The sequence below is a fragment of the Choloepus didactylus genome, chromosome 4 (genome assembly GCF_015220235.1).
Source record: "Choloepus didactylus isolate mChoDid1 chromosome 4, mChoDid1.pri, whole genome shotgun sequence".
Taxonomy (NCBI): Eukaryota; Metazoa; Chordata; class Mammalia; order Pilosa; family Megalonychidae; genus Choloepus; species Choloepus didactylus.
The window spans coordinates 186,890,950-186,915,889 of record NC_051310.1 but is presented as its reverse complement, the minus strand read 5'-3'; the positions used below and the strand labels follow the sequence as shown (position 1 = coordinate 186,915,889).

The window sequence follows — 24,940 nt, the reverse complement described above, 5'->3', positions numbered from 1 at the left end:
CTGGCTAGAGGGGCCAAGGATGTTGCTAAGCATCCTACAAGGCATGCAATATCCCCCCCGGTCCCAAAATGGCAGTAGTACTGAAGCTGAGAAACCCTAGGCCTACAGCAACCTTCTCTCTGCCTGTTCTTAGGGAGAAATCCTACAGGTTCTTAAATTCTTGTAGGCAGCCTGCAAGATTGCTCATGTTTATCTAACAACACTAAGAATACACTTAGATGTAGGAAATTAATAAGAGTGTTTACTATGTACTAAGAGCTGTTCTAAATGCTTTATATGTTAGTTTTCAAAACAACTCTTTTCTAGTAGGTCTAATTAAAATCCCCCATTTTTTAGATGAAGAAACTGAAGCACAAAGAATGTTTCTAAGGTTGCATAGTTACATGTAGTGGAATTAGGTTTCAAACTCATAAAGTTTGACTTCAGAGCCCACAGTCTTAGCCTTTTAAGTTGCACAAGTTTTGTGTAAAATACTCTGGGAACTTATTGCAATGAGAGTGTTAGAGTAGGAACACCCAACACAGTAGAAAATCATACCTCATTTCCCTGTTGATCCAGATCTTGTTCTTCCTGCTCCAAACATATAAAAACAAAAAAAGTCAGCTGTAACTTAAGTTTTAACATTCAAAAGAGAAAAAGGATAGTTCTCTGTAGTTTAAAGAAGCAGGTGCTAAAGCAGAGGATGTTACAAAGAAGAGTTTAAAATGACATCTAAGCTGGATATGTTTGCCAGGGGAAAAGAAACTGGATAATCCTTATGCAAGAAAAAACTTTTTATTAAATCTTGGTTCAACAGATTTAGGAGAAATTTTTCATTACTAAAATAAGCTTAATATTGTTTGCTTACTGCATAAGAAAAATACACCTACAGATAACCTACCCTTGAAAGAACATTCAGTCAATACCTCATGAATATTTATGATCTAGCATTTACAAAATAAATTTTCTAATATAGGAATGAAGTAAGAATTCAAGAGCCAAAATGAGTTTTACTATTAATGAACAACAACCCTTCCCCAGGGAAAAGGGAAACCAGTTAATACAAAATCGTAAGCATTACCTTAATTATAACTCAACGTTTCACTCCCCTAACTAAAAAAACAATGCTGGTCAAAAAACTAAAAATTTTTTTCAGCCTGTATTTTAAACAAATTTTTTTTATATATATATTATTTGAAAAAATTCCCTTTGCTCCGAAAAAACATAAGACAAGATTCAATCAAGATACCCTCAAGGCTTATTGAATTCAGTTGACAAAACAATCAGGAAATCATCTGAACTGGGAAAATATTAACATCTCACTGATTTTTCACCCAAGGTACTTGGCACTTAACTGTGTCACTTTCAACATTATGAAACAATATAGCATATATTCCTAAAGAAAAATCTAAAGAAATGAAAATTTATATTTCACTCTTCAACCCTTAATTTTGTATTGCCTTATTTAAATCACTTGCCACCAGAATGAAAGCCTCTCCATAAAATTTATTATTTTCTAAAAGCATGTGATTAACTTTTTATCAGTTATCAAAACTGTCTTTTTTATGCCTAGATACTACAATTTTAGTCTTACTGAAGGTATTTCTATGACTTTCTGTTGAGAATATGGTTACAAACTCATCCTGGTCTCATGTCTTGAGAAAACTGGGATGATTGGTCACCATAATTAAGAAGCAAAAGGCCACACATGAGGTAGCCTTACCTTGTCATCATGTGGCTCATCTACACCCAAGTCTTGCAAGTCATGAGTTATAACCTCAACGGAGGGAGTTTCTTTCTTAATATTCTCAGAAACCCTTGGTTCCCCTTTAGGTTTCTGGGGCTGTTTCTTCACAGGTTCATCTTTTGTTTTTCCTTTCTTTCCTTTCTTCCCTTTTTCTTCTTTGTTTGATGAACCTGCAGACTTTAATTCATATAGAGAGAAAAACAGTTAAGATATTTTAACAAATATGGAGTCCACTGAAAAGTGAAAGAAGAAAATGTTTTTAGCTATTACTTACACCCAGCAATTTCATGATAAGTTCACGTTCTTCTTCATCCTGATCTTTGTATTTTTCCTTCATTTTTTTCATTTTACTCTACAAAAATTAGATTTGGGTTAGAAAAATTAAGCAGTAAAAAATGTCCATGACTATGTCTGTAATGAAAAGGTACATTAATTCTGTCAAAATACTTACTGAGCAAGGCATCATTCTAACAAACAATATGGATGCTACAAAGATGGATGAACCATAGTCCTTACCTAACTCAAGGCATTTACTTTCAGGTGAAAAGAGAAGATACATATAAAGATAAGGGTAAATTAATGCCATGTACTTCAAATATTATAGAAGAGGTATAAAAAATTATTTCTAAGAGAATTTAGAGTAGGAGATAGTCCTTTCAGCTTGGGCAAGAACTGTGAGGAAGAAATAAAGCAAAACTTAGTAAAATTTACTTCTTTTTAAAGACTAACTAATAACTGGGAATACAAAACAAAACAAAACAAAAAAACCGCTAACCATAAAAGAAAGCATTGATAAAGCAGTCTTTATTAAAATGAATTTTTAATGCTCATAAAAGCACCATTAAGAAAATGAAAAGAGTATGAAAAGACATCTGCAATGCCTATATATCCAAGGAAGGACTAGTCATCAAAATTACAAAGAGCTCCTCCTATACATCAATGAGAAAGAAAGACAACCCAGTTTAAAAAATGGGCACTTCAAAAAGAGGACATTCAAAGGTCTCATAAACCTATGAAAAGTTACTCAACAACATTGCTCATCAGGGATATGTAAATTAAAGTTAAAATCATATCAAGATATAAACACCTGAATGGCTTAAAATAAAAAAAAGCCACTGCCAAATGTTGGTGAGGATGTGGAAACTGAAATTATTATAAACTCCTTGTTGGGAAACTGGTGCAAGTACTCCGGAATACAGTTTTACAGTATCCACTAAAGCTGAACACAAAACGTATGCTAAAACCCAGCAGTTCCACTCATAGGTATACCCAAGAGAAATGCAGACGTGTGGGCCCCAAAGTCATGTGTAAAAATGTTCATCAACAGTATAGTGGGTGAATTGTGTTAGAGTGATACCAATGGAATGCTATTCAGCATTGTGAACAAACCACTGTAACATACACAACATGGATGACTCAGTCCAATATTGAGTGAAAGAAGCTAGATGCAAAAGCATATATACCATGTGATTCCTTTCAAGTTCAAAAACAGGCAAAATATTCTACAGTGGTTAAAGTTGGAAAAATGGTTATTTACGGAGGGAATACTATTTGGGAAGGGGCAAGAGTGAGCCTTCTGAGGTGCTGAAAATGTTCAACTATCTTGATCTGGGTGTTGATATCACAGATATGTAATGTGAGTATATAAAAATTAACTGAGCTGTTTAAAAACATTTAATATTTGGGTATATATAATATTATACCTCAAAAAATATTAAGAGAATAATATGACCAATGTTACCAATAAACTGAACCAAAAAATGGAAAACCTGATGAACAGAGTTCCCTGAAAAACATAACATATGAAAACCAACTTTGAAAAAACAATACCTAAATGGACCATAATCTCTAAAGAAACTGAATTAGTACTTAAATCTACCCACAAAATCCAAAATATCAGGAACAGTTTTAAAAGTGAATGCTATCAAACTACAAGGAAAAAGTAATTTCCATTTTACACAAAGTTCCAGAAAGCAAAGAAAAAGGAAAAGGTTTCAAACTTATTTTACGAAGCTGGTACGACCTAGTTGATAGCAAAACAAGGCACGAGTAAAATTATAGACCAATTAGTACATTTTCTCGAGTAATCTGCCACATCAACAGACTAAAGGAGAAAAACAGTCATCAACAGATGCTGAAAAAGGATTCAATAAAATCCCGTTATTTTAAAAATTAACTTCATAAAGAGTGTCCACTACCAACTCACAGGAAACATCTACAATGATAAAAATCTTATAGTGTCTTTTAATGTAATTAACATGACAAAGAAGCATTGTTACTACTTCTAAGCAAATAGTAAGTAATTATACTGACCTATGAGCCAGTGCCCCCCAAAATGGGAAAAATAAAGATATATGGATTAAAAGGAAAGCAACCAAGGCCATATATGCAAGCACTACAACTACCTACATATGAAGTATTAATGTGTTTAATAAATTGTCTTCCCACACACCAGAAACTAAGTTAGAAAATGAAAGTTAAAAAAATATGCCATTTACAAAATGCAATAAAAACTGCATGAAAAATTACAAGGTTCCTAGGAATAGAAAAGATACTTCTATGAGAAAATACATCTTTATCAAAGAAGGAAAATATGACCATGAAGATGCATGTGGTTAAGAGAACAATTACTCCACAAAAAAATCTAAAAATCGAAGCATTTTAATAAAAACTCCATCAGGATTTGTCTTGGAACTTAAACTATTGCAGAATATTCTGCTGCATAAATGCACCATATTATTTATTTGAGCAATTCCATATTGGGCATTTATGTTATTTTCAGGGTTTTTTGCTATTACAAATATCAACTTGATGTACATCCTTTATACATACCATGACCTTTTTTTTTTTAGGATAAATTCTTATAAGTGGAATTGCTGATTCCCAGGGTAGATGCACTGTTAAGACTTTTGACAGGAATTCCCCTGGGGTGCCCTCAAACATTTACTGAACACATAGTTATCTACTTTTTTTTTCAGATTTGCCATTTGCCTTTCAATTTTATTTATGGTTCTTTCATACATCTGCAATCTTTTTTGTAGTGTTTTTCACACGATCAGCCACTAATTTCCAAATATGTCACATGATATTTTATCCCATACTAAATTTTTAATTATATAGTTTGTGGTCCTGTATAGAGATTTTACTGTTTCACTTTTCTATCTGATTATTCCAGTGTTAATGCTAATTTTGTTTTAATATAATTCTAACATTAAATGTTTTACTACCTGGTAGGGAAATCCTTCCACTAATCTTTTTCAAGATTTCCTTGGCAATTCTCTAGTGTTTACTCTTTCAAATGAACTTTTGAATTATTTATCACGTTAATGAAAACCTCACTTAATTCTGATTTAAGTCATATTGAATTTACAGATTAATATGGAAGAGCTGAACTTCTATTACATTGAGTCTTCCTTTCCATATGCGTAATATGTCCCTATTTGCGTAATATGTCCCTGTTTACTTGAGGCTCACTGGAAAAAGCATTTAAGAAATTCTGACCACGATGGATGGAGGAAAGATGATAAAAGCTAATCTTTGTAAGACTTCAGAAAAACTTAATTTAAAAAGATGCACTGATGTATTAGCCCACAATCCCTTCTTTTTTACACTACATTTTAAAAAGTATATTCTATATCCACTACCTAGTCTTTTATAACCCACCTTTAATAAAATCCAGAAGAACTCTGACCAAAGTCATGTCAATTGAAAAAGAAACTTCTAGGCTAAGTTATCAATAAAGACTTAGGAATACTCCACCTCAGTCACTCACCAGCTGGATGACTCTGGCAAGTCACAATTTCCTATTCCTCTTCTACATAAAATGAGTGCTTCTTTCTATATGATCTTAAAGGTATAATGAACATATAACATCAATCTCCATGTTCCCTAAATGCTGTTATCTTTCAACTAAATTTCAAAGGAAGTCACACGAGTCTTTTTTGCCTGTACCTCCTGTATCACTATCACTTCAACTTTAAAAAATTAAGAGGAACCGAAGATTGCAGCTAGGTGAGACAGGGCAAAAAAACACCTCCGTGAAAAATACTAGATAGAAAACAGAAGGTGACCCAGAACACCAATTCCAGCGATGCACCAGCTGGACAAGGTCTGCTAAAACCACAGGGACTGTGCACTTGGTGAAACCGGGAGTCTGCATTCTGAAATGAGTAAGCCGGCTGAAAGTCCTGAGGCCATGCTGTGGTGTGGGGAAACTGTGGGTTGGCATTTGGAGACTGACTAGTTCATTTAACAAAAAAATACAAAAAAAACCCGAGAGCAGCTGCAGATACGGCAGTGAGAACTGCGCAGTGAAGCACTGCAGGAGTGGGCTGTAGCCAATGCCTCGGTGTCTGGCATGGAGGACAGCCCTCCCCACACCTGCTGCTGATTGTCCCGGGGCCAGAGGGACAGAGGGGAGAGCCAAAAGGAGAAAGAAACTGCGCCCCCTGCAGCTGGCTTCCTGGTGTGCTGGCGACACTCCTGCCCGGGGCCAGACCCACAGCCCAGAGCCACACCAGGAAACTCAGTCTGACAGGGAGTGTATCCCACGGCACCCCACACACGTGACATTATTGGCCATGGACAGTGGCCTTGCGTGCAACCACAGCTAGTTGTCTCAGAGTGGGAAGGCGAAGCTGTGCGAAGGGGGGTGGGGCAGTTGAGACGCCCCATTCAGCCATTTTTGCATCAGGCTGGGCGCGCCCCTGCACAGCCAAGAAGCCAAAAACAACAGAAAATCTTAAAGCATTTGATAAAACCAGACAATATGGAGAACCCAATCCCAAACACCCAAATCAAACGATCAGAAGAGACACAGTACTTGGCGTAGTTAATCAAAGGACTACAGTCAAAGAATGAGAGCATGGCACAGGATATAAAGGACAAAGAAGAAATAGCAAGAGTAAATAAAAAAATAGAAGATCTTATGGAAATAAACTGTTGGCCAAATTAAAAAGACTGGATATTCACAATACAAGATTAGAGGAAGTTGAACAATGACTCAGTGTCCTAAAGGACCACAGAAAGAAAATGAAAGAACAAAAGAAAGAATGGAGAAAAGAAATCAAAAAAATCAAAATGGATCTCAGGGATATGACCGATAAAATAAAACGTCCAAATTTAAGACTCACTGGTGTCCTAGAAGGGGAAGAGAAGGGTAAAGGTCTAGAAAAGTATTCAAAGAAATTGTTGGGGAAAACTTCCCAAATCTTCTACACAATATAAATACACAAAGCATAAATGCCCAGTGAACTCCAAATAGAATAAATCCAAATAAACCCACTCCAAGACATATTCTGATCAGACTCTCAAATACTGAAGAGAAGGAGCAAGTTCTGAAAGCAGCAAGAGAAAAGCAATTCACCACATACAAAGGAAACAACATAAGACTAAGTAGTGACTACTCAGCGGCCACCATGGAGGCGAGAAAGCAGTGGCATGACATATTTAAAATTCTCAGAGAGAAAAATTTCCAACCAAGAATACTTTATCCAGCAAAACTCTCCTTCAAATTTGAGGGAGAGCTTAAATTTTTCACAAACAAATGCTGAGAGATTTTGCCAATAAAAGACCTGCCCTACTTCAGATACTAAAGTGAGCCCTACTGACAGAGAAACAAAGAAAGGAGAGAGAGAGAGAGAATTTTAACAGACATATATAGAGCCTTACATCCCAAATCACTAGGACACACATTTTTCTCTAGTGATCACGGATCTTTCTCCAGAATTGACCATATGCTGAGACATAAAACAAGCCTCTATAAATTTAAAAAAAAAACAAACAATTGAATATATTCAAAGTACATTCTCTGACCACAATGGAATACAAATAGAAGTCAATAATTTTTGATTTGTTAACTCCACTATTTACTTCCTATGGGATATAAAATACATAAACTAATGACAAATCAGTGGTTTTGGACTCAATGTAAAATATGTAATTTTTGACAAGAACTATATAAAGGCGGGGGAATGGAGGAGTATAGGAACATAGTTTATGGGTCCTATTGAAGTTAAGTTGGTATCAAAGAAAATCAAGATTGTTATGGAATTAAGAGGTTAAATTTAAGCCCCACAGTAAACACAAAGAAATTATCAGAGAATATGACCATAGAGATGAAAAGTAGAGTATGGGTTATGAGAAGTGGGGGAAGGGGCAATGGGGAGTTAAGAAATGAGTGTAGGGTTGCTGTTTGAGGTGAAGGGAAATTGCTAGTAATGGATGGTGGGAAGGTGATAGCATTACAACATTCTAAATGTGATTAATCCCACTAACGGAATGCTAGGGAGGAGGTGGAATGGGAAGATTTAGGCTGTATATCTGTTTCCACAATTGGAAAAAAAAAAAAAAAAGTCTAAATAGATGACAATTGAATGCCAAGGATGAGGATGGGATCTGAGGATGGAGGACAGGAGGCTCAAAGGGACACAGTTGGGACATTAAAAAAAAAGGAAATATAGAATGTAAGCTTTGTATCAATGTTGAATTTCTTGAACTTCTTAGCTGTGCTTAATGGGATTGCATAAAAGAATGTTCTTGTTCATGGGAATTGTATATGTGAATTATAGTGTTTATTCAAGGATGTGTGCTGCTTGCTCTCATATGTTCAGAAGACAGAGCAACAGATGATGGATGATAGGGAGGGAGGGAGGGAGGGAAAGAAAGAAATGGTGGTGTGACAGCATGTTAAAGTTGATGGATTGGGGTATCGGGGGAGGGGGGTCAGGGTATACTATGTATGGGTTTTGTATTGTTTTTGCAACTCTTCCTGTAGCTTTGAATTTATTTCAAAATAAAATTAAGAGGAACCTTGCAGTTTCACTTGTGAATCATACTGTACTAGCTTTAACAGTCCAACCTAAAGTTTATTAAATCTTATTACCTTTTGTCCTCGTTTCACTGGTTGCACGTTTGGAACATTTCTGCTTGTGTTCTGAGAAGTCTCAATGTGTAGAGCACTTTCTTTTTCTTTGTCCTTTCCCTCTATCATATCTAAATCTTCTAAGTCATTTGGAAGCTTTTTCTTCTTCATTTCCCTATAAATAAATGAAATGGGAAACATCTGCTTCTTAGAATTTCAAATTTTTTGTGCCCTAAAAAATTACATGGGGAGGGGAACATGTACAATAAACAAAATCATGGTTTCTGATTAACTTGACAAGCACCAAACTACAGTATACAAAGAGGCTCAAATCACACACAAAAAAGCTGAAAAAATTTCATCTATTGTGGGTTTTTTCATTTCTATCATCCAGGCTCAACACACAGTTAGCTTTCATTTATCCTTATTCACTAGCCTCATTCAGTCCTTGAATGCCTTTATGACCAGCCACTGGGATCTATGACCTTATAGATCTTAGGCATTCAACAAAATATTTGTTGATTGGCTGGTTGAATGAATAAATGATTGAAAAAAAGATTTAAAAATTTTACTGATTTTATTTATGTGATATTTTTCAGGTACTACAGTCTTCTTCCTATGCCCAGTTCCATTGTTCTCATCCACGTCCTCATCACTTCCCACCCAGAGTTCCTCCAGTGCTTCCCTATAATCCATTCTGCATATAATCTTCCTTAATTGTTCACCTATGTCACATTTCCATTCAAAATCTTCCAAAGGTCCTTCTCATACCACTTTTAGGGTAATGTCCAAAATCCTTAGCTTGTCATTCAGAGTTTTCCACTTCTGGTCCAATTTCATTTCTTCAATCTTATCTACCAGTTCATAAACATAAGTTTTCTCTTCCTTTTACCTCAGTCCATTTATCATCTTCTCAAAGCACTATGCTTATTACTTCCAAACCTCATTTTGTTCATGCTAATTCTCCTAGGAGTCCTTGTCCTTATCTTTATTTATACCGTTTCTAATGGTATTTCCCAAAACACCTGAACTCAGAGCAACCTGTCACCCCTTCAACTACTTTATCGCTTTTAGAAAACACTATATATTTATGGTTGTTTCCTGAATCCAGGACTTAAATAAAAGCTTCTTGAAAGCACAAACTTTTTATTTTACCTCTTTGTATACTCAGTGTCTAGCATGGTGTCACATATCCAGAGAGTGTTCTATAACTGTAAAATGATTATCTTCCTCAAACAAAAAAGCCTCATTGTCCATTCCAATCTAGAGCCTCTTCCTGGAATCCTTTACTATTCCTAGTCTTTCCTGCCCTACAGCAATTGTCCTAGTTGTCCCCCGCTTTCTGTCACTGCGTTTCTACTTGCCTCTCACGACTTGCTATACCAAAAAAAAAAAAAAAAAGAAAAAGAAAAATCAAGTCTCTTACATAAAAGTTCCCTAATTAATTTCAAGCATCCCTGTTTATTCTTGTCAACATTATTCCTAAAATTAGTTTGTCTAGTCTATAGCCATCATTATTGTACATGTTTTTGTAATAAACGGTTTACTTTGTATTACTTGGCCTGTCTCAATAATTATATAAGGTCCTACAACAAAAATGCTAAATCCTGGTGGTTTTAATAAAGGAGGTCTTTAGACTAGCCAAGTGATCTGTCACAGCTGGGTTGTCAATAAAAAAAAATTAACATGCTGTATAGTTATTTAGACAATACAAATATGTTTACCTTCTTTCCTTGGCTGACAAATGTCTCCGGCTCTGTAATTTACTGTCATTCTATTAAAATTAAAACAAAACATAAGCAGATACAAACAATAACACTGCTACTATTCATTTTCAGAAAGTCAAATTAAAAAGTAGAAAATGAGTCTCTTCATTGAGAAGGACATGATGTTTTTCATAAAACTGAAAATAGCTTACCAAACTAGATTCTTCTTTTGAAGCCAGTTTCTGGAGAGACCTATGAAAACAAGAGAGAGAGGAAGGAATCCACAAACCATTAAAAAAAAGCACTCAAAGTGCCAAACATGCTACCCTATTGGCTACTCTACAATTTTTCAAATCTGATACAATTAGAAATATTTAATCAAATTGCACATTTTCCTACATTTATATATATATTCTCAAATAGCTGACATGTATTGACTACTTTACATGCATTTAATCTTCAGCAAAATCCTATCGAAAGGGATACCACTCCATTTTCACTAAGAAGGAAACTGAAGCTTAGATGGTAGAGTAACTTGCCCAAGGACATATCCTAGAATGCAATTCTGGTCTGCCTGATGCCTAAGCCATTCCTTTCCCCCCTTTGTATTTTTTTTTTCAATTTTATTGTGGTAACACATAAAACTTGCCAATTTAACCATTTTTAAATGTACAATTCAGTGGCATTAACATTTACATTGTTGTGCTACCATCACTTTCATCCATCACCAAAACTTTTTCATCAACTTAAACAAAAACTCTGTACCCATTAAGTAGTAACTTCCCGTTCCCTCTTCCCCTCCAGTCTCTGGTAACCTCTCATCTACTTTCTGTCTCTATGAGTTTGCTTATTCTAGATATTTCTTATTAATGGAGTCATAAAATACTTGTCCTTTCGTATCTAACTTATTTCACTTAAAATCATGTTTTCAAGGTTTATCTATGCTGTAGCAAGTATCAGAACGGCATTTTTTTTTTTTTTTTTTTGCACTTTCAGGATGTTTTTATTGATAAGGGAAGCTTAAAAGGAAAAAATTCATTCCTTTTTATGACTGAATAATATCTCCTTGTATGTATGTAGCACATTTTGTTTATCCATTCACCTGTTGACACACACAGATTGGTTCCACCTTTTGGCTTTGTAAACAATGCCGCTATAAACATTGGTGTAAAGGATGTGTTAAGAGTCCCTGTTTTCAATTCTTTTGTATATATACCTAGGAGTAGAATTACCGGGTTATAAGTTTAATGTTTTGAGGAACAAACAAACTGTTTTCCACATGGTTACACCATTTTCCATCCCCATCAGCAATGCACAAGGGTTTTGATTTCTCCACATTCTTGCCAACATTTCATTTTCCTTTTTTAAATAACTATTTTAGTGGGTATGAAGTGTTATCTCATTGTGGTTTTGATTTGCCTTTTCCTAATCACTACTACACCATTCTTAACTACCCCAATAAAAATGCTTTGATAACTATGGTATTTTTTCACTTGACAATCATTAAGATATTAATTTCACTTGAAATTTCCTTTGTGCTATATTCTTAGCACTTACAACCAGTTATTTGTTTCTAACTTTGACCTAGTTTGGTCACTTTTATATTTACTGTATTTTTCTAACCTGGGTCCTGGGATTTTCTACCCTGGGTCCTGAGAATTTCTTTAGAGAAATTTAAGCACCCTCAATCCCCAACCCCTTCCCAGCCAAATGGTGAGAAAATAAGACTGTAGGACAATGGAAGATAAAAGTACTGAAGTCAATGTTGGTATTGTATTTGTCAGAATTAACTCATCATCATTCCCAGTATGGCTTTTTAATTACCTTTGGGATTGAAGGTGGGACAAGTCAATTGTAGTATCAGGATAATGTAATGTCTCTTCCCCTTCATCCTTCATTTCACCAGTAGGCTCCTGATCTTTTACCACCTCTTCAGATTCTCCTTCATCTTCAGAGCTTTCTTCCTGAATTAGTTCCTCATTTAGTTCGTTTCTACCACTCTGAATAGTAATATCCTCTTGGTCAACCTGAGTCATGAGTGCCACTTCTGTAGGAGTTTCATGTAATTCCTCTTTATCCTCCTCACTGCTACTATCACCTCCATCTGGAGAATCACCATAAGCAATGTCAATGTGGGACTACCAAGACAAAGATAGATAGATGATGTCCTTGAAAACTTCAAAAAATATTCTACTGATTCCCTGTTTCCCCACAAGATCAGCAAGAGAAATGCCTGATCATCTTCATCTACTGAAGTCATCAAGTAAAGAATAATGTGTATTGTGAATAGGTCAGACTCAATGATCTCCAAGATCCTCTTTCACAATGAATTTCTTGGACATCGCAATCATTTCTGCAATGTAAACTGTAACTTGCCTTCATTGGGTATTTCCAAAAAGTGGGACGGGACAATAAAAGTAGTTCTATAAATCCTGCTGCTGCATTTACTACAATTTGCACATGAGAAATGAAATGAAATAATAGATGTTATACAATAGGCACCTAGCAGATACACATACTTTTACAGAAGGGAGACTGTCTGGTATTAATAATATCATCCTTGGAACCATGGATACTTGGAGCTGAACTAAACCATTAACCACCTTGATGACCCTGAACAAGTTACTTCTCTGACGTTCAGTTGCCTCCCCTGTAAAATGACATGCCACTGCCCATCTGACAAGGATAGTTGTGAGAATTAAATAAAAAATAATATAAACATGACAATTCATACAGTGTCAGGGACACGACGGACATTCAATAAACGAAATGTTGAAGTACTAATCATAGATATAAATGAAAACACTGCAATATTACCCCTAAAAAGCAATAACCCTAAGAGAGAAAATAACTGAAAAATAAGTTTAGAGGGCATAAGATCCCTAGTTCCCTTAGATACGTAGGTAAATCTTTTCAGCATCTGTAGCTGCTCTCTGTTTGAGGCAAATGTATTATTAAATCAAGCCAAATTCTCACATCTGAGAAACTGCACTTGATATAAATTCATTTTTGTATCACTTCTAATTTATAAACCTAAAAGTAGTGTTAATCCAAATACACCTGACTCTATATGTGTTAAACACATTTATGCATTATCCATTACTCATAGAAACAATACACCCAAGTATATCATCATATCTCCAATTATATATTTTATAATTTACTAGGAATATATTTGACATTTCCAAAAACAAAATTCAGTCAAGACAGCCAGTGTTGTTTTGAAATTTCAATGATCTCAACTGAGATATCTTCTAAGTTAGAACTTAGAAGCACAACTAGACAATAGAAAACATGTAAGCTAATTCATTAAAATCCATAAAATACCTAGTTGTTCCATTTCTTCTGATATGAGTTCACTTGTGCAACTCGCCAGTGTCTCCATGTCTTCATCCTGCACTCTGACTTTTCGTTCACCTCGGTGTCTCCAAACACAAAACTCATCTACCTAAAGAAATAGTTCTTTTTCACTAATGAAGCTTTTTGTAAGATTAATGAAAACCAGAAGAAAAGTAACCAAGAAGCTGAAGAGTACCTTAAAAAGGAAGCTAAATCCCATCATTAGGTATGATGGAGGAAGGAAATTCTTTTTTCCTATAAAAGATAACACACATAAATGTTTTTAAAATAAGTTTCCTCCAGTTTTTGCTTGCACAGTATCTGACATCATTGGTCAAATCTGTTTGTCCTTTACTCTGTCATGAAAGAACATTTCCCATTTACAGAATTTTGCATTATATATAAGAACAGTAACTGAGAAGAAAAAAACATGCATGCTTGCTCTTTGAGTTGGTCAGACCCTGAATAATCTATTTTTAGAAAAAGGTCAGGGTACTTTTTTTACCCTTGAATTTTTAAACTATGTGAAACTACAATGTCATTAATAAGATTATATATGAAAATAATAAATTTGCTACACTCAAGCAAAAATGTCCATATTTCCTAAGAGACTTCATATATGCAATCAGAGTAATCAGTTTCTATTCTGACAATATAGTAAATGGTCTTCAAACCTGTCTCCAAAATCTACTGACAAGTTTAGAGAAAATCTGCCTATCAAGCCATTACCTCTTATCATGAAGCTTCCTGTGGTCAAATATTCTCCAGTTGGTGCTGTTTTAGATACCTGAAGTATACAGAATATGTTAGACCCCTGTCTTAAGGAGTACTTAGTTTGTTTTTTTTTTTTTTCACTCAAAAAGAAAAAATAAATTCAAGTAAGCAGCACTGTATCCTGAAACGTTTGTATAACGTAGCAAAAATTTTCAATACTGAAGGGACAGAAAATCACTTCAACAACAAATTACCTCTGATAGTAACAAAGAATCCACTATATTAATAATTTGCAAATGCTATAGACTAGAGCTAGAGCTAGTCCACATATTTCCTCCAGTGTGAGATGTAATAAGAAAAATAACAATAATTTAAAAGCCTATCACAAAGCTATATTTATTAAATACAATCCTTTCCTGGGATACTTTTTTTGGTATTAAAACATTATTTTAGGAAGCAATGAATGGTGTTAGCAGACTTTAAAAAATATATTCTAATTTTGCAAAAAAGAAAGTGAGAGCAGTTATTCTACAATTCTCTTTTATATAACTGTGGAACCCCCAAATCTGAGAACATCTTTATTAGTCATAGACAGTTGTTATAAAAGTGAAGGATAAAAAGTACTCTCTTTATAAGAGAATTAAAACCACTTTTATAACAGTACTGAGGCAGAAAATATTATAATCCTAGAAGTAATATTAATTCCCAAAAAACACAATTATCAGAGCACAGAAGGTAATAATGAATATAAACAGATAGAAAATGCAACTAAATATAGGGGAGGGTAATGGTATTGAACTCTTATCCTTCTGCATAGCTTTAGAACCTTGTAAAAGCAGTTACATTGTTATCAATTTTAATCCTTAAAATCATGAAATCAGTAGAAATGTGAAGTCATATATAGAATGAGCTATCCAATAAAAATAGCATTAACCACAAAGGGAGGCAATTACCAAAACCAAATGAATTTAAAAACCACTGGATATACCTACTTTTCTGGGAGGGCCACAGAGATTTCAGAGAACTCCAACAAAAATGAACAGGAGAAAGACCTTTTAGGTCAGTATGCTAGTGATACTTGGTGTACTCTTTATCCAGCATATTCTGCATGATCGCTATCTCCCTTCAGTTAGGCCTTCCTTAAAACTTCAATAAAAATGGTAGCCCCTAACATTCTCTATCTCCTTACTCCACTTTTCTTTATCTTTATAGCACGTGTAACCTAACATTAAATATGTTGTTGTGTTACCATCAGGACAGGTACCTTGTCTGCCTTCTATACCCTGAACACAACAGCTTTTAAAGGACAACAGTCCTTATTACCTGATGATGGTACACCCACCAAGCACTAGTGATAACTCGTGCATCCCAAGCAGCACTGTAGCAAAGAGCCATTGTGCCAGCTTCAGTCAAAGTCCGAGGGGGGATTGGTTCTCCTGCAATTAACAATGCTGTTATTATTCAGATAACAAAGTACAGAAACTTTCTATAGAATAAAATATGAAAATGACAGGCGCTGCCATGACAGGTTCAATCCTTGTCTATATTAAATACTAATATCACATTTTTATTTCAACATTACAAAAACTTACTATTTTTACAAAATGCCATTGCATGTTATATTTATGATTCCAACTATATGACATTCTGGAAAGCAAAACTATGGAAACAGTAAAAAGATCAGAGGCTGTCAGGGGTTGGGAGAAAGATGGCTGAATAGGTGGAGCACAAGGCAATTTTAGGATAGTGAAACTATTCTGTATGATACCTTAAAGGATACGTGACATTATACATTTGCCAAAACCCACAGGACTGTATGATACAAAGAATGAAGCCCAAGGTAAACTACAGACTTTGTTAATAATAAACGTATCAGTATTGGTTCATCAACTGTAATAAATGAACCACACTAATGCAAGATGCTAATCTTCTATGTTTTCCAAGAGTTTGTGAAAAACTGCTGTTAATTCTTCTTTAAAACTTTGGGAGAATTTGCCAGTGAAGCCATCTGAGCTTGAGCTTCTCTTTGTGGGTAGTTTTTTGATTATTAATTCAATCTCTTTATTTGTTATAGGTCTTTTTAGATTTTCCATTTCTTCTTGAGTTAGTTTTGGTAGTTTCTGTCTCTAGGAATCTGTCCATATCATCTAGGTTACCTAATTTGATAACATGGAATTGTTCATAATATTCCCCTACAATCTTTTTTATTTCTGTAAAGTAAGTAGTAACACCCTCTTTTATTCTGATTTTTGGAATCGGAATCTTTTATTTTCTTGGTAAGTCTAATTAAAGTTTTGTCAATCTTGTTGATCTTTTCAAAGAACCAACTTTTTGATTTGTTTATTACTCTCTATTCTCTGTTTCATTTATGTCCACTCTAATTGTTGTAGCTTTGGGTTGTTTGCTCTTCTTTTTTGAATTCTTAAAGTAGAAGATGAGGTTAGTGTTTTGAGATCTTCCTTCTTTTTTTCTCCCCATTCAGCCTTCCTGTTATGCATCCCTTTCTTTCAGACTCTTTCTTCTTTTTTAACATAAGCATGTACAGATAAAAATCTTCTTCTAAGTAGTGTTTAGCTGCATCTCCTAAGTTTTGTTATATTGTATTTTTTTAATTCATCTTAAATGTATTTTCTAATACCTTATGTTATTTCTTCTCTGATCCATTCATTATTTATGAGTGTCTTCTTTAAATTCCACATATTTATGAATTTCCCAAATTTCCTTCTGTTCTTATTTTCTAGTTTCATTCCATTATGGTCAAAGAACATACTCTGTATGATTTCAATTGTTTTAAATTTGAGACCTGTTTTGTTGACTAACGTATGGTCTACCCTGGAGAATATTCCATGAACACTTGAGAAGAATGTGTATTTTGCTATTGTTAGGTGGAGTGTTCTACAGATGTCTATTAGGTTTAATTAATTTATAGTATTGTTCAAGTTTTCTGTTTCCTTATTAATCTTCTGTCTAGTTGTTCTCATTATTGAAAGTGGGGTATTAAAATCTCCAAATATTATAGATAAATTGTCTATTACTCCCTTCAATTCTGTCATTTTTTGTATATAATATTTCATATGTTTGGGGGTGCTACTGTTAGGCACACATGTGTTTGTAATTGTGGTATCTTCTTCATGGATTGATTCTTTTATCATTGTTAAATGTCCTTAACAATTTTTGTCCTATAGTTAGTCTAAAAATATTTTTAAAGAAAGAACTAAAGCTCTGAATAATAGAAATATGTTACCTGTTGGATTCTTAATTACACAGCTAGTTGCACCATGAAGATCAGCATGTACATAAATGTCCCCTTAAAAAAAGACAAATAAGATATGATATTTTAAGTCCTATACCTAAATGTGAAGAAACGGTTTCAAATTTTAGCACTGATATACAGTGACTTTGGAGGATTGAGAGTATGTACATTAGCAAAATTGGCTCAGCATTATTGCTTTAGGAATATTCACTTAAAATAGCAATTAAGTGTCAAAATATATAAATCATCAAGCACCAAACTTTTTCTACCAATTACATCTATCATACAAAAGAGTATAAAATGAAAATCAGGACCTATTTTTGAAATAATTGATTCAATCATTTAAGAAAAAATTCTTCAGAACTTTAATCTTACTTACCTGGTGTCAAGTATCTTTTCACAATTATTTCATTCTGTTGCTGATCTCGTCCACCAATAATTAGATAATTCTCTGAGCTAATGAACCACAGAAATTTCTCAAACCTACCAATCAAAAGGAAAAAAGTCAACATTTCTTTTCCTTTCAAAGAAAAAACCAGGAAGCTTTTCTGCTTTGTAGGTTAAAGCAACCTAACAGTTTAATTTCTATTCTTAAGGCATCAAGCTGAATTTTTTTTTTTTAATTTTTTAACTTCACTTATTGAAAAATTTAAAAAAAACCAAACAACAAAAAAACCCACAACATTTCAAACAAAACAAAGGATTAAGAAAAACAAATAACCTAAAATAACTACTTTGCTTCCAACATGTTCCTACCACACCCCAAGAAAATTAATAAACCATATCCAAACAAAGGAATAAGAAGAACAAATAATCTAAAATAACTGCATTGCTTCCAACATGATCCTACCAAACCCAATAAAGTTTACAAACCATAGTCATTCCTGACACGCTGAATATTATCACTAAAACTCTGTAACACAAATTGCCCTAGAATACGCTCAGTTTTAGAAGCAATTAAATTTTTTTTTTTAAACAATGTTACTGTCTTACCCCACATATACAGACTTGTGTTATCAAAGAATTACACAGAGGAAAAGAATAAAATGTCACACAGTCCCTAGGATTAGCTTTCTTTTAGTGAGACACCGACAAGCTCTGGCCTACTGGTAACAGAGAAAAATTGCTACTTCTCTCTGTTCTCAGTAAATCAACTAAATGTTCACATATATATTCTCTACACTTTTTTTTTTTTATGCAGAAGATGAAAAATTGCCTTTGGTGGTTAAAACTTTAACTTTTCTTAAGGGACAAAGTAAGTGGGGTTTTCATGATTAAAACATACTTCTCAGATAAAAAGTAGAGGGTATATGTTTTATAATATTTAGAATACAAAAACATGCAAATAGATGAATATACATATTTCTTTTGGTACATATGAGTAAAGAGATAATCTTTATGATTTAATCTACAAATAAAAAACTTCTGGTTAAAGATGGTACATTGAGCACAGGCATTAAACTATACTCCCTCAAATCCTCAATAAATAATTAACAAGAGTTTTATTGCTATTAATTAATTTGAATGTTGACTGGGTAATATATGTACATGGTTCAAAACTTTAGAAAAAATTTTAAAAGGTATTCTGAAAGATCTCCCTCCTACCCCTGTCCCACATCCCTTCAGTTCTTCCCTTCACTACCAAATGGGGAGCTATTTTCATTAGATTCTGGCATATCCCTCTCCTGGATTTCTTTATGCATATGAAAGCTAAAATAAAATGTTTATTCTTACCCTTCATTCTATTCTGAGACACAACAAACACTGTTCTGAACATTGCTTTTCCTTTCCCTGAAAAACAGATCTTCCTCATTGCTGACTGGATATACTATAATTATTTATTTCCCTACTGCTAGTAAAGAGGTTCATTAAAAGACAGAAACTCACAAAGAAAATAGGAAAGATACACCTAGGATGTTATGTTGTAATCCTAGTAAAGGAATGTATAATTAGCCAGCTTTTGAAAAACAACCAACTAAAAGCAAGCAAAAAGGAAAACAAGAACAAATAAGACAAATAGAAAACAAATACGAAGATGGGATGTAAACCCAAATATATCAGAAATTACATTAAATGTGAATGTACTACAGATTCTGGGTAAAGAGCAACGACTGTCAAATTGGCAAACAGTAACGATATGCTCTTTTAAAATATGAGAATATAGAAAGGCTGAAATACAATGATGGAAAAAGATGTGCCATGAAAACACGAACCAAAAGAAAGCTGATTTAGTTATAATATTTGACAAAGCACACTTTAGGGTAAAAATTGTTACAAGTTAGGAGGATATTTCATTTAAAAAGTTGATAAAAGGCTCAAATCAACAGGAAGATATAACAATTCTATATTTTTATCAACTAATTACATGGCCTCAAAATATATAAAGCAAAAATGTGTCAAAGTTAACGGAGAAACAGACAATTCAACAATCATGATGTGATGTTTAACACACCTAAGTAACTGAGAAAAAATCATGAAAATAAAAATTAGTAAACATGACAAAAATTTTGATGATTAATAAATTTGACCTTATTGGCATAGTTAGAAAAAGGCACCCAAAAATGATAAAATAGTCACTCATGTCAATTACACATGGAATTGTTTATAAATAAAACTGACCATAAATCTGTTGGGCCATAAAGCAAGTCTCAACAACAAATGTGAAAGAATTGAGGTGATTCAGAATAACACCTAACCATTATTCAAATTAAGCTAGAAATCAAGAACAAAAAGATAACCAAAAAAGCCCCAAATATTTAGAAATTAATACATACACTTTTAATAATGTATGGGTGAAAGAAGAAATCACAATGTAAATCAGAAGATATTTCAAAATGAATGACAATAAAAATGCTACCTAACAAAACTTTGGGATGCAGTTTAAAAGCCACGCTTAGAAAGAAATATATTGCCTTAAATATATATTAGAAAAGAAAAAAAGCTGGGTAAAAAATCAGTGAATTAAGCATCCTTCTCAGAAAACTGGAGAGGGAACCCAAAGAAAAGTAGAAGGATGAAACTAATAAAGAATAGAAACTAATGAATAGAGGAGATCGAAGTCAAAAAGTGGTTCTTTACAGATATTAATAAAACTGAAAAACCTCTGGTCAAGAAAAATCGAGGACACAATTAACAAATAGCAGGAATGAAAGAGGGGACATCACATGATCACAGGGATATTAAAAAGTTCATAAGCACAATATTATAAATAACTTTTTGTGAATATATTTCACAATTTAGACAAAAATAGATAAAGTCTTAGAAAAATACTACATACCCAAACTAGAAAATCTGAGTAGTCCTTATTAAAGAATTTTAATCTGTAATCAAAGACTTTCCCACAGAGAAAACTCCAGGACCACTCAGCTTCACAGGTGAATTCCATCAAATATTTAAGGATAATTTTAAAACGCATACTTCCCAACTTGTTTTATAAGGCAGCATGACCTTGATATGAATACCTGACAAGAACATTACAAGAAACGAATATTACAGGCCAATCCTATTCGAGAATAGAGCTATCAAAAATTAAAAAAAAAAATTTTTTTTAAAGATAGAGGGAGAGTAAACAAAAGCAACAAAATTTTGAAAGCTAGAAAATAAATGGACAAGTAATCAAACTTAAGAAGCTAAATCTTAATCTGACCAATTCAATTTACGCTGTAAAACCCATTAAAAAACTCAAAACTTAAGATACTTCTGGAAACAGCTGTTAAGTGGGGGCACCATAGGTAAAATACATGTAAAACACGGCAATTAAATAAATGTATGTATTACTGGATATTAAAAAACCCAGCCTTTTATTGCCACTGGGCTCCCAAAAGGCTGGCAGTCAGATATTCATGTTCCAAGCATGAGTGACCAGCTCAAGAGTAAAGATCTAAAGAAAATGACACCAAAGTTTTCACACAAAATGGCACACACAGATCATCTTACAAGCCTACCCACATACAGAGAACTTCCAATCAGTATTTTAATGCCCTACTATAAAATGTAAGCAGACAATCAAGGATCACTAGACATTAATGAATATCTCAAACATTAAAGTTGGAGGCAAAACCAACAAGTAGAAAAAACTTGAAGGAAACAGAGACCTGAGAAAGAAGAGACTAATAAAATTTTAATACATTGTAACTATTCTCAGAGATTTAAGAGGAACTAGAACAGGAAATTATAAAAAGGGAACAAAGAAACAAAAGAGAGCTTTTAAAATTAAAAACATGATAGAAAGAAAAAAATTTCAGTAGCAGAATTGAAAGAAAGTTGAGGAAATCTCTCAGAATGTAGAACAGAAGTCAGAGTTGAAAAATAGAAAATACAAGAAAACTAGGAGACTAGTCAGGAGGTCCCATATCTAAACAATAAGACTTTCTGGAAAAAGATAATTGAGGGCATGAAATTTTCCAAGAAATATTTTAAAATATTTAGATATTTTCTAAATTAAGAGACCATAAAGTATCCAGCATAATGGATGAAAACCTTCTCACCAACCCACATCATTGTAGAATCTCAGAAAATTGAAAGGACAAAAAAACAGAAGAGTCTATAAGCTCACAGAAAGGCAAAAATAAGTTTCTCAAAACATCAAAAATCAAAATGGCATCAAACATTTCAAGATCAACTTTGGAAGCTATGACAACAGAATAATGCCTTTCAAAGTCTGAAGAACACATATTTTTAAACTAGAATTCTACACCCAGCCAAACATAGGAGAGAAAAATAATTTTTTGCACATTCAAAATCTTAAGAATTGTACCTCCTGTGCTCCTCTTTTCATGAAGCTTTTGGATGAGACACTCCTTCAATCAAGAAAGAAGTAAGAGATCTAGGACAGGTAATACAACAGAGAGAGTACGTAAACAGCATCCATGACAATAAAGTGAGATCTTAAGATGTGAAGAAAGCAACCATTCTAGAATAAAGTAGGTCAAAAAGCTACAACAGAGACTCCTGAATGATGTCCAGATGAAACTGACAGATTTCCAATGTATTTGAACACCTTCAGAGAAGAATTTGAAGATGAATTAGTGATAAGAACACAAATAAAAACAAACAATAATTAACACCAGGGAAGACAAAACAATGAGCAGGAAAGAAAACACAGAATATACCACATGGTTCAGCTATGACTAGAATTTTAATATTCATAAAAATTTTAATGCTGAATACTGAGCTTGACAAAATTATACTATAACTGAAGTGGGAGTCTGGGCAGTTGTGTGTGTATGTAATGGAGTACAGGTGAAGTGAGAGTGAAATCCTCATCTTCCATAGTGGGATGTCAATAGATGGGGTCTAAAATAGAAAAATCAAGAAGCAGCAATACAAGCATAATAGTAAGAAAAATGGAAGTAAACACCAAAAGAGTCAGCTAAAAAGTTAAAGCCGTTTCCTTAGGAGAGCAGGCAACAGGAGTGGGGATGCAGGTTGATGGTTTTGGTAACAGGCTTTATAGAACTGCTTGATGTTTTAAATAACATGCATGTATAATTCTGATAAAATAAAAACTAAATATAAAAAAAGTAGAACACTTACCAATATACTTTTCTTGCTTTCTGAATAGAGGTAACCGTTTGGACTTCTTTTAGGGTTTGCTTTGTTTTCTTTTCTGCTGATTTGAATGCCTATTTATAAGAAATAAGTTTTTAAAATAATATCTTTCATTGAGAATTTATTTACATAACACCAAAGTAAATCATAGGGCAAAACACAGTTTTTATAATGTTACAAAATGGCACTATCTACAAACACAAACATACATACACACACACACGTGAAAAAAATGAAGAAATGAAAAAATGAAAAATGAAGAAAAAAATGATTTTTTATTAAAATATTTAAAATAACTTAAGCCTAAGATTTACTGTATGCAACTATTTGATGAAGACCTGCAAATTAAGAAGAGCTTTGTTCATTTGCCAGATATGTACTGAGTGCCTTCCTTGTACCATGCTCTGGGCTAGATGTCACAGATACAATAATGAACAAGATGTCATCCCCACCCCACTGAGATCATACTCTAGGAGAAAAGACAAATACTAAACACCTAATAATTCAAATAAACTTATGGCAAGTGCTTCGAAGGATGCTGAGAATATTAACAAGGGAACCTAATTTATACTGGATTTTATGGTCAAAGAAGGTATCTCTGAGGATATGGCTTTCAACTAAAGACTGAAGAATTAATGGAGTCATCAAGGCAAACAACAGGAAGAAGAGATAAGAAGAAAGAAAAGGCCAGCTTGACCAGCACTTAGTGATTACAGAGAAAAATGTCAAGAAATGAGGTTGGAGAGGTAGATAAAAGCCAAATCATGAAGCCCACTCATTTAACATATATTAACATATATTAGTATTACTCTGTTCCAGGCAATATTCTAGGGCTGGGCCAATGCACTGAACAAAACAGACAAAGAGTCTACTTTCTACTTTCACGCAACTACATTCTGGAGGGAAGACAGACAAATATTTGAATAAATAGATTTGGCAGGGGTAGGGGCTGTGTTTAAGAAGAAACACAAAGCAAAGAGAGAGTGATTAAGGGTATTCCTATTTCAGAAAGAGTGATCAAGAAAGGCCTCTCTGGTAAGGTCTCATTTGCATAGACATGTGAATAAAGGGAGGGACCAGACTGTAAAACTTTCTACTGGAAGAGGATTTCAGGTAGAAAGAGCAGTGCAAAGGCTCTGAGAGGACAGCATGCTTCACTGTTTCAGGAACAGCTAAAATCCTAGTACAGCAGGAAAAGAGTACGCAAGAGGAGGAGCCTAGACAATGAGATCAGAGCAGAACAAATCATGTAAGACACCTTGTAATCCAGGGGAAGGGCTATGAATTTTATTGGTAAGATGGGAAGCTACCAGAAGATTTCGAGCAGAGGAGTAAAATGACTTTGCTTTGACTTAAACAGATAACATAGCTACTGTGTGAAGAACAAACTGTAATGGGAAAAGGGTAGAAGAAGAGAGACCTAATAATAGGCTATTGTTATAGACTGTGTGAAGGCAGAGATGATAGCAAACACAACCAGTGGAAAAAATGAGACTGGCCAGATTCTGGATATATATTAAAAGAGCCAAAAGAATTTGCTGATGATTTGGATATGGTTTATAAAGAAGAGTCCAGAATGACGCCAATGTTTTCAGTATAAGCAAGAAGAATGAAGGTACTATTTACAAAGAGTGGGGAACACTGGGGAGCAGGTTTGAGAAAGGAAAGAAATATTGGAAATACACACATTTTACGTAAAATTAAGTTTCAAAGTAATTTCTGGATTAGAAAACGTATCTTAGTAGCAAAAATACTTAAGCCCGTTAAATTAAAACAGTGAAAAACAACTA

General features: G+C 33.8%; 1 protein-coding gene across 2 annotated transcripts in view; it reads right to left on the bottom strand.

Annotated features, from left to right (window-relative positions):
• The window catches only part of NEMF (nuclear export mediator factor), a 79,979-nt gene that overhangs the window by 5,685 nt on the left and 49,354 nt on the right, over positions 1 to 24,940 (bottom strand). For both annotated transcript variants that reach the window (XM_037834936.1, XM_037834937.1), the window contains exons 16-29: positions 23,136 to 23,224; positions 17,980 to 18,083; positions 17,592 to 17,654; positions 15,671 to 15,783; positions 14,363 to 14,420; positions 13,830 to 13,888; positions 13,622 to 13,742; positions 12,119 to 12,398; positions 10,507 to 10,546; positions 10,313 to 10,362; positions 8,610 to 8,763; positions 2,001 to 2,078; positions 1,703 to 1,903; positions 538 to 570 (exon numbers count right to left, since the gene is read on the bottom strand). In XM_037834936.1, the coding sequence (XP_037690864.1) occupies positions 538 to 570; positions 1,703 to 1,903; positions 2,001 to 2,078; positions 8,610 to 8,763; positions 10,313 to 10,362; positions 10,507 to 10,546; positions 12,119 to 12,398; positions 13,622 to 13,742; positions 13,830 to 13,888; positions 14,363 to 14,420; positions 15,671 to 15,783; positions 17,592 to 17,654; positions 17,980 to 18,083; positions 23,136 to 23,224 (1,443 nt within the window). The remainder of the gene's footprint in view (positions 1 to 537; positions 571 to 1,702; positions 1,904 to 2,000; positions 2,079 to 8,609; positions 8,764 to 10,312; positions 10,363 to 10,506; positions 10,547 to 12,118; positions 12,399 to 13,621; positions 13,743 to 13,829; positions 13,889 to 14,362; positions 14,421 to 15,670; positions 15,784 to 17,591; positions 17,655 to 17,979; positions 18,084 to 23,135; positions 23,225 to 24,940) is intronic.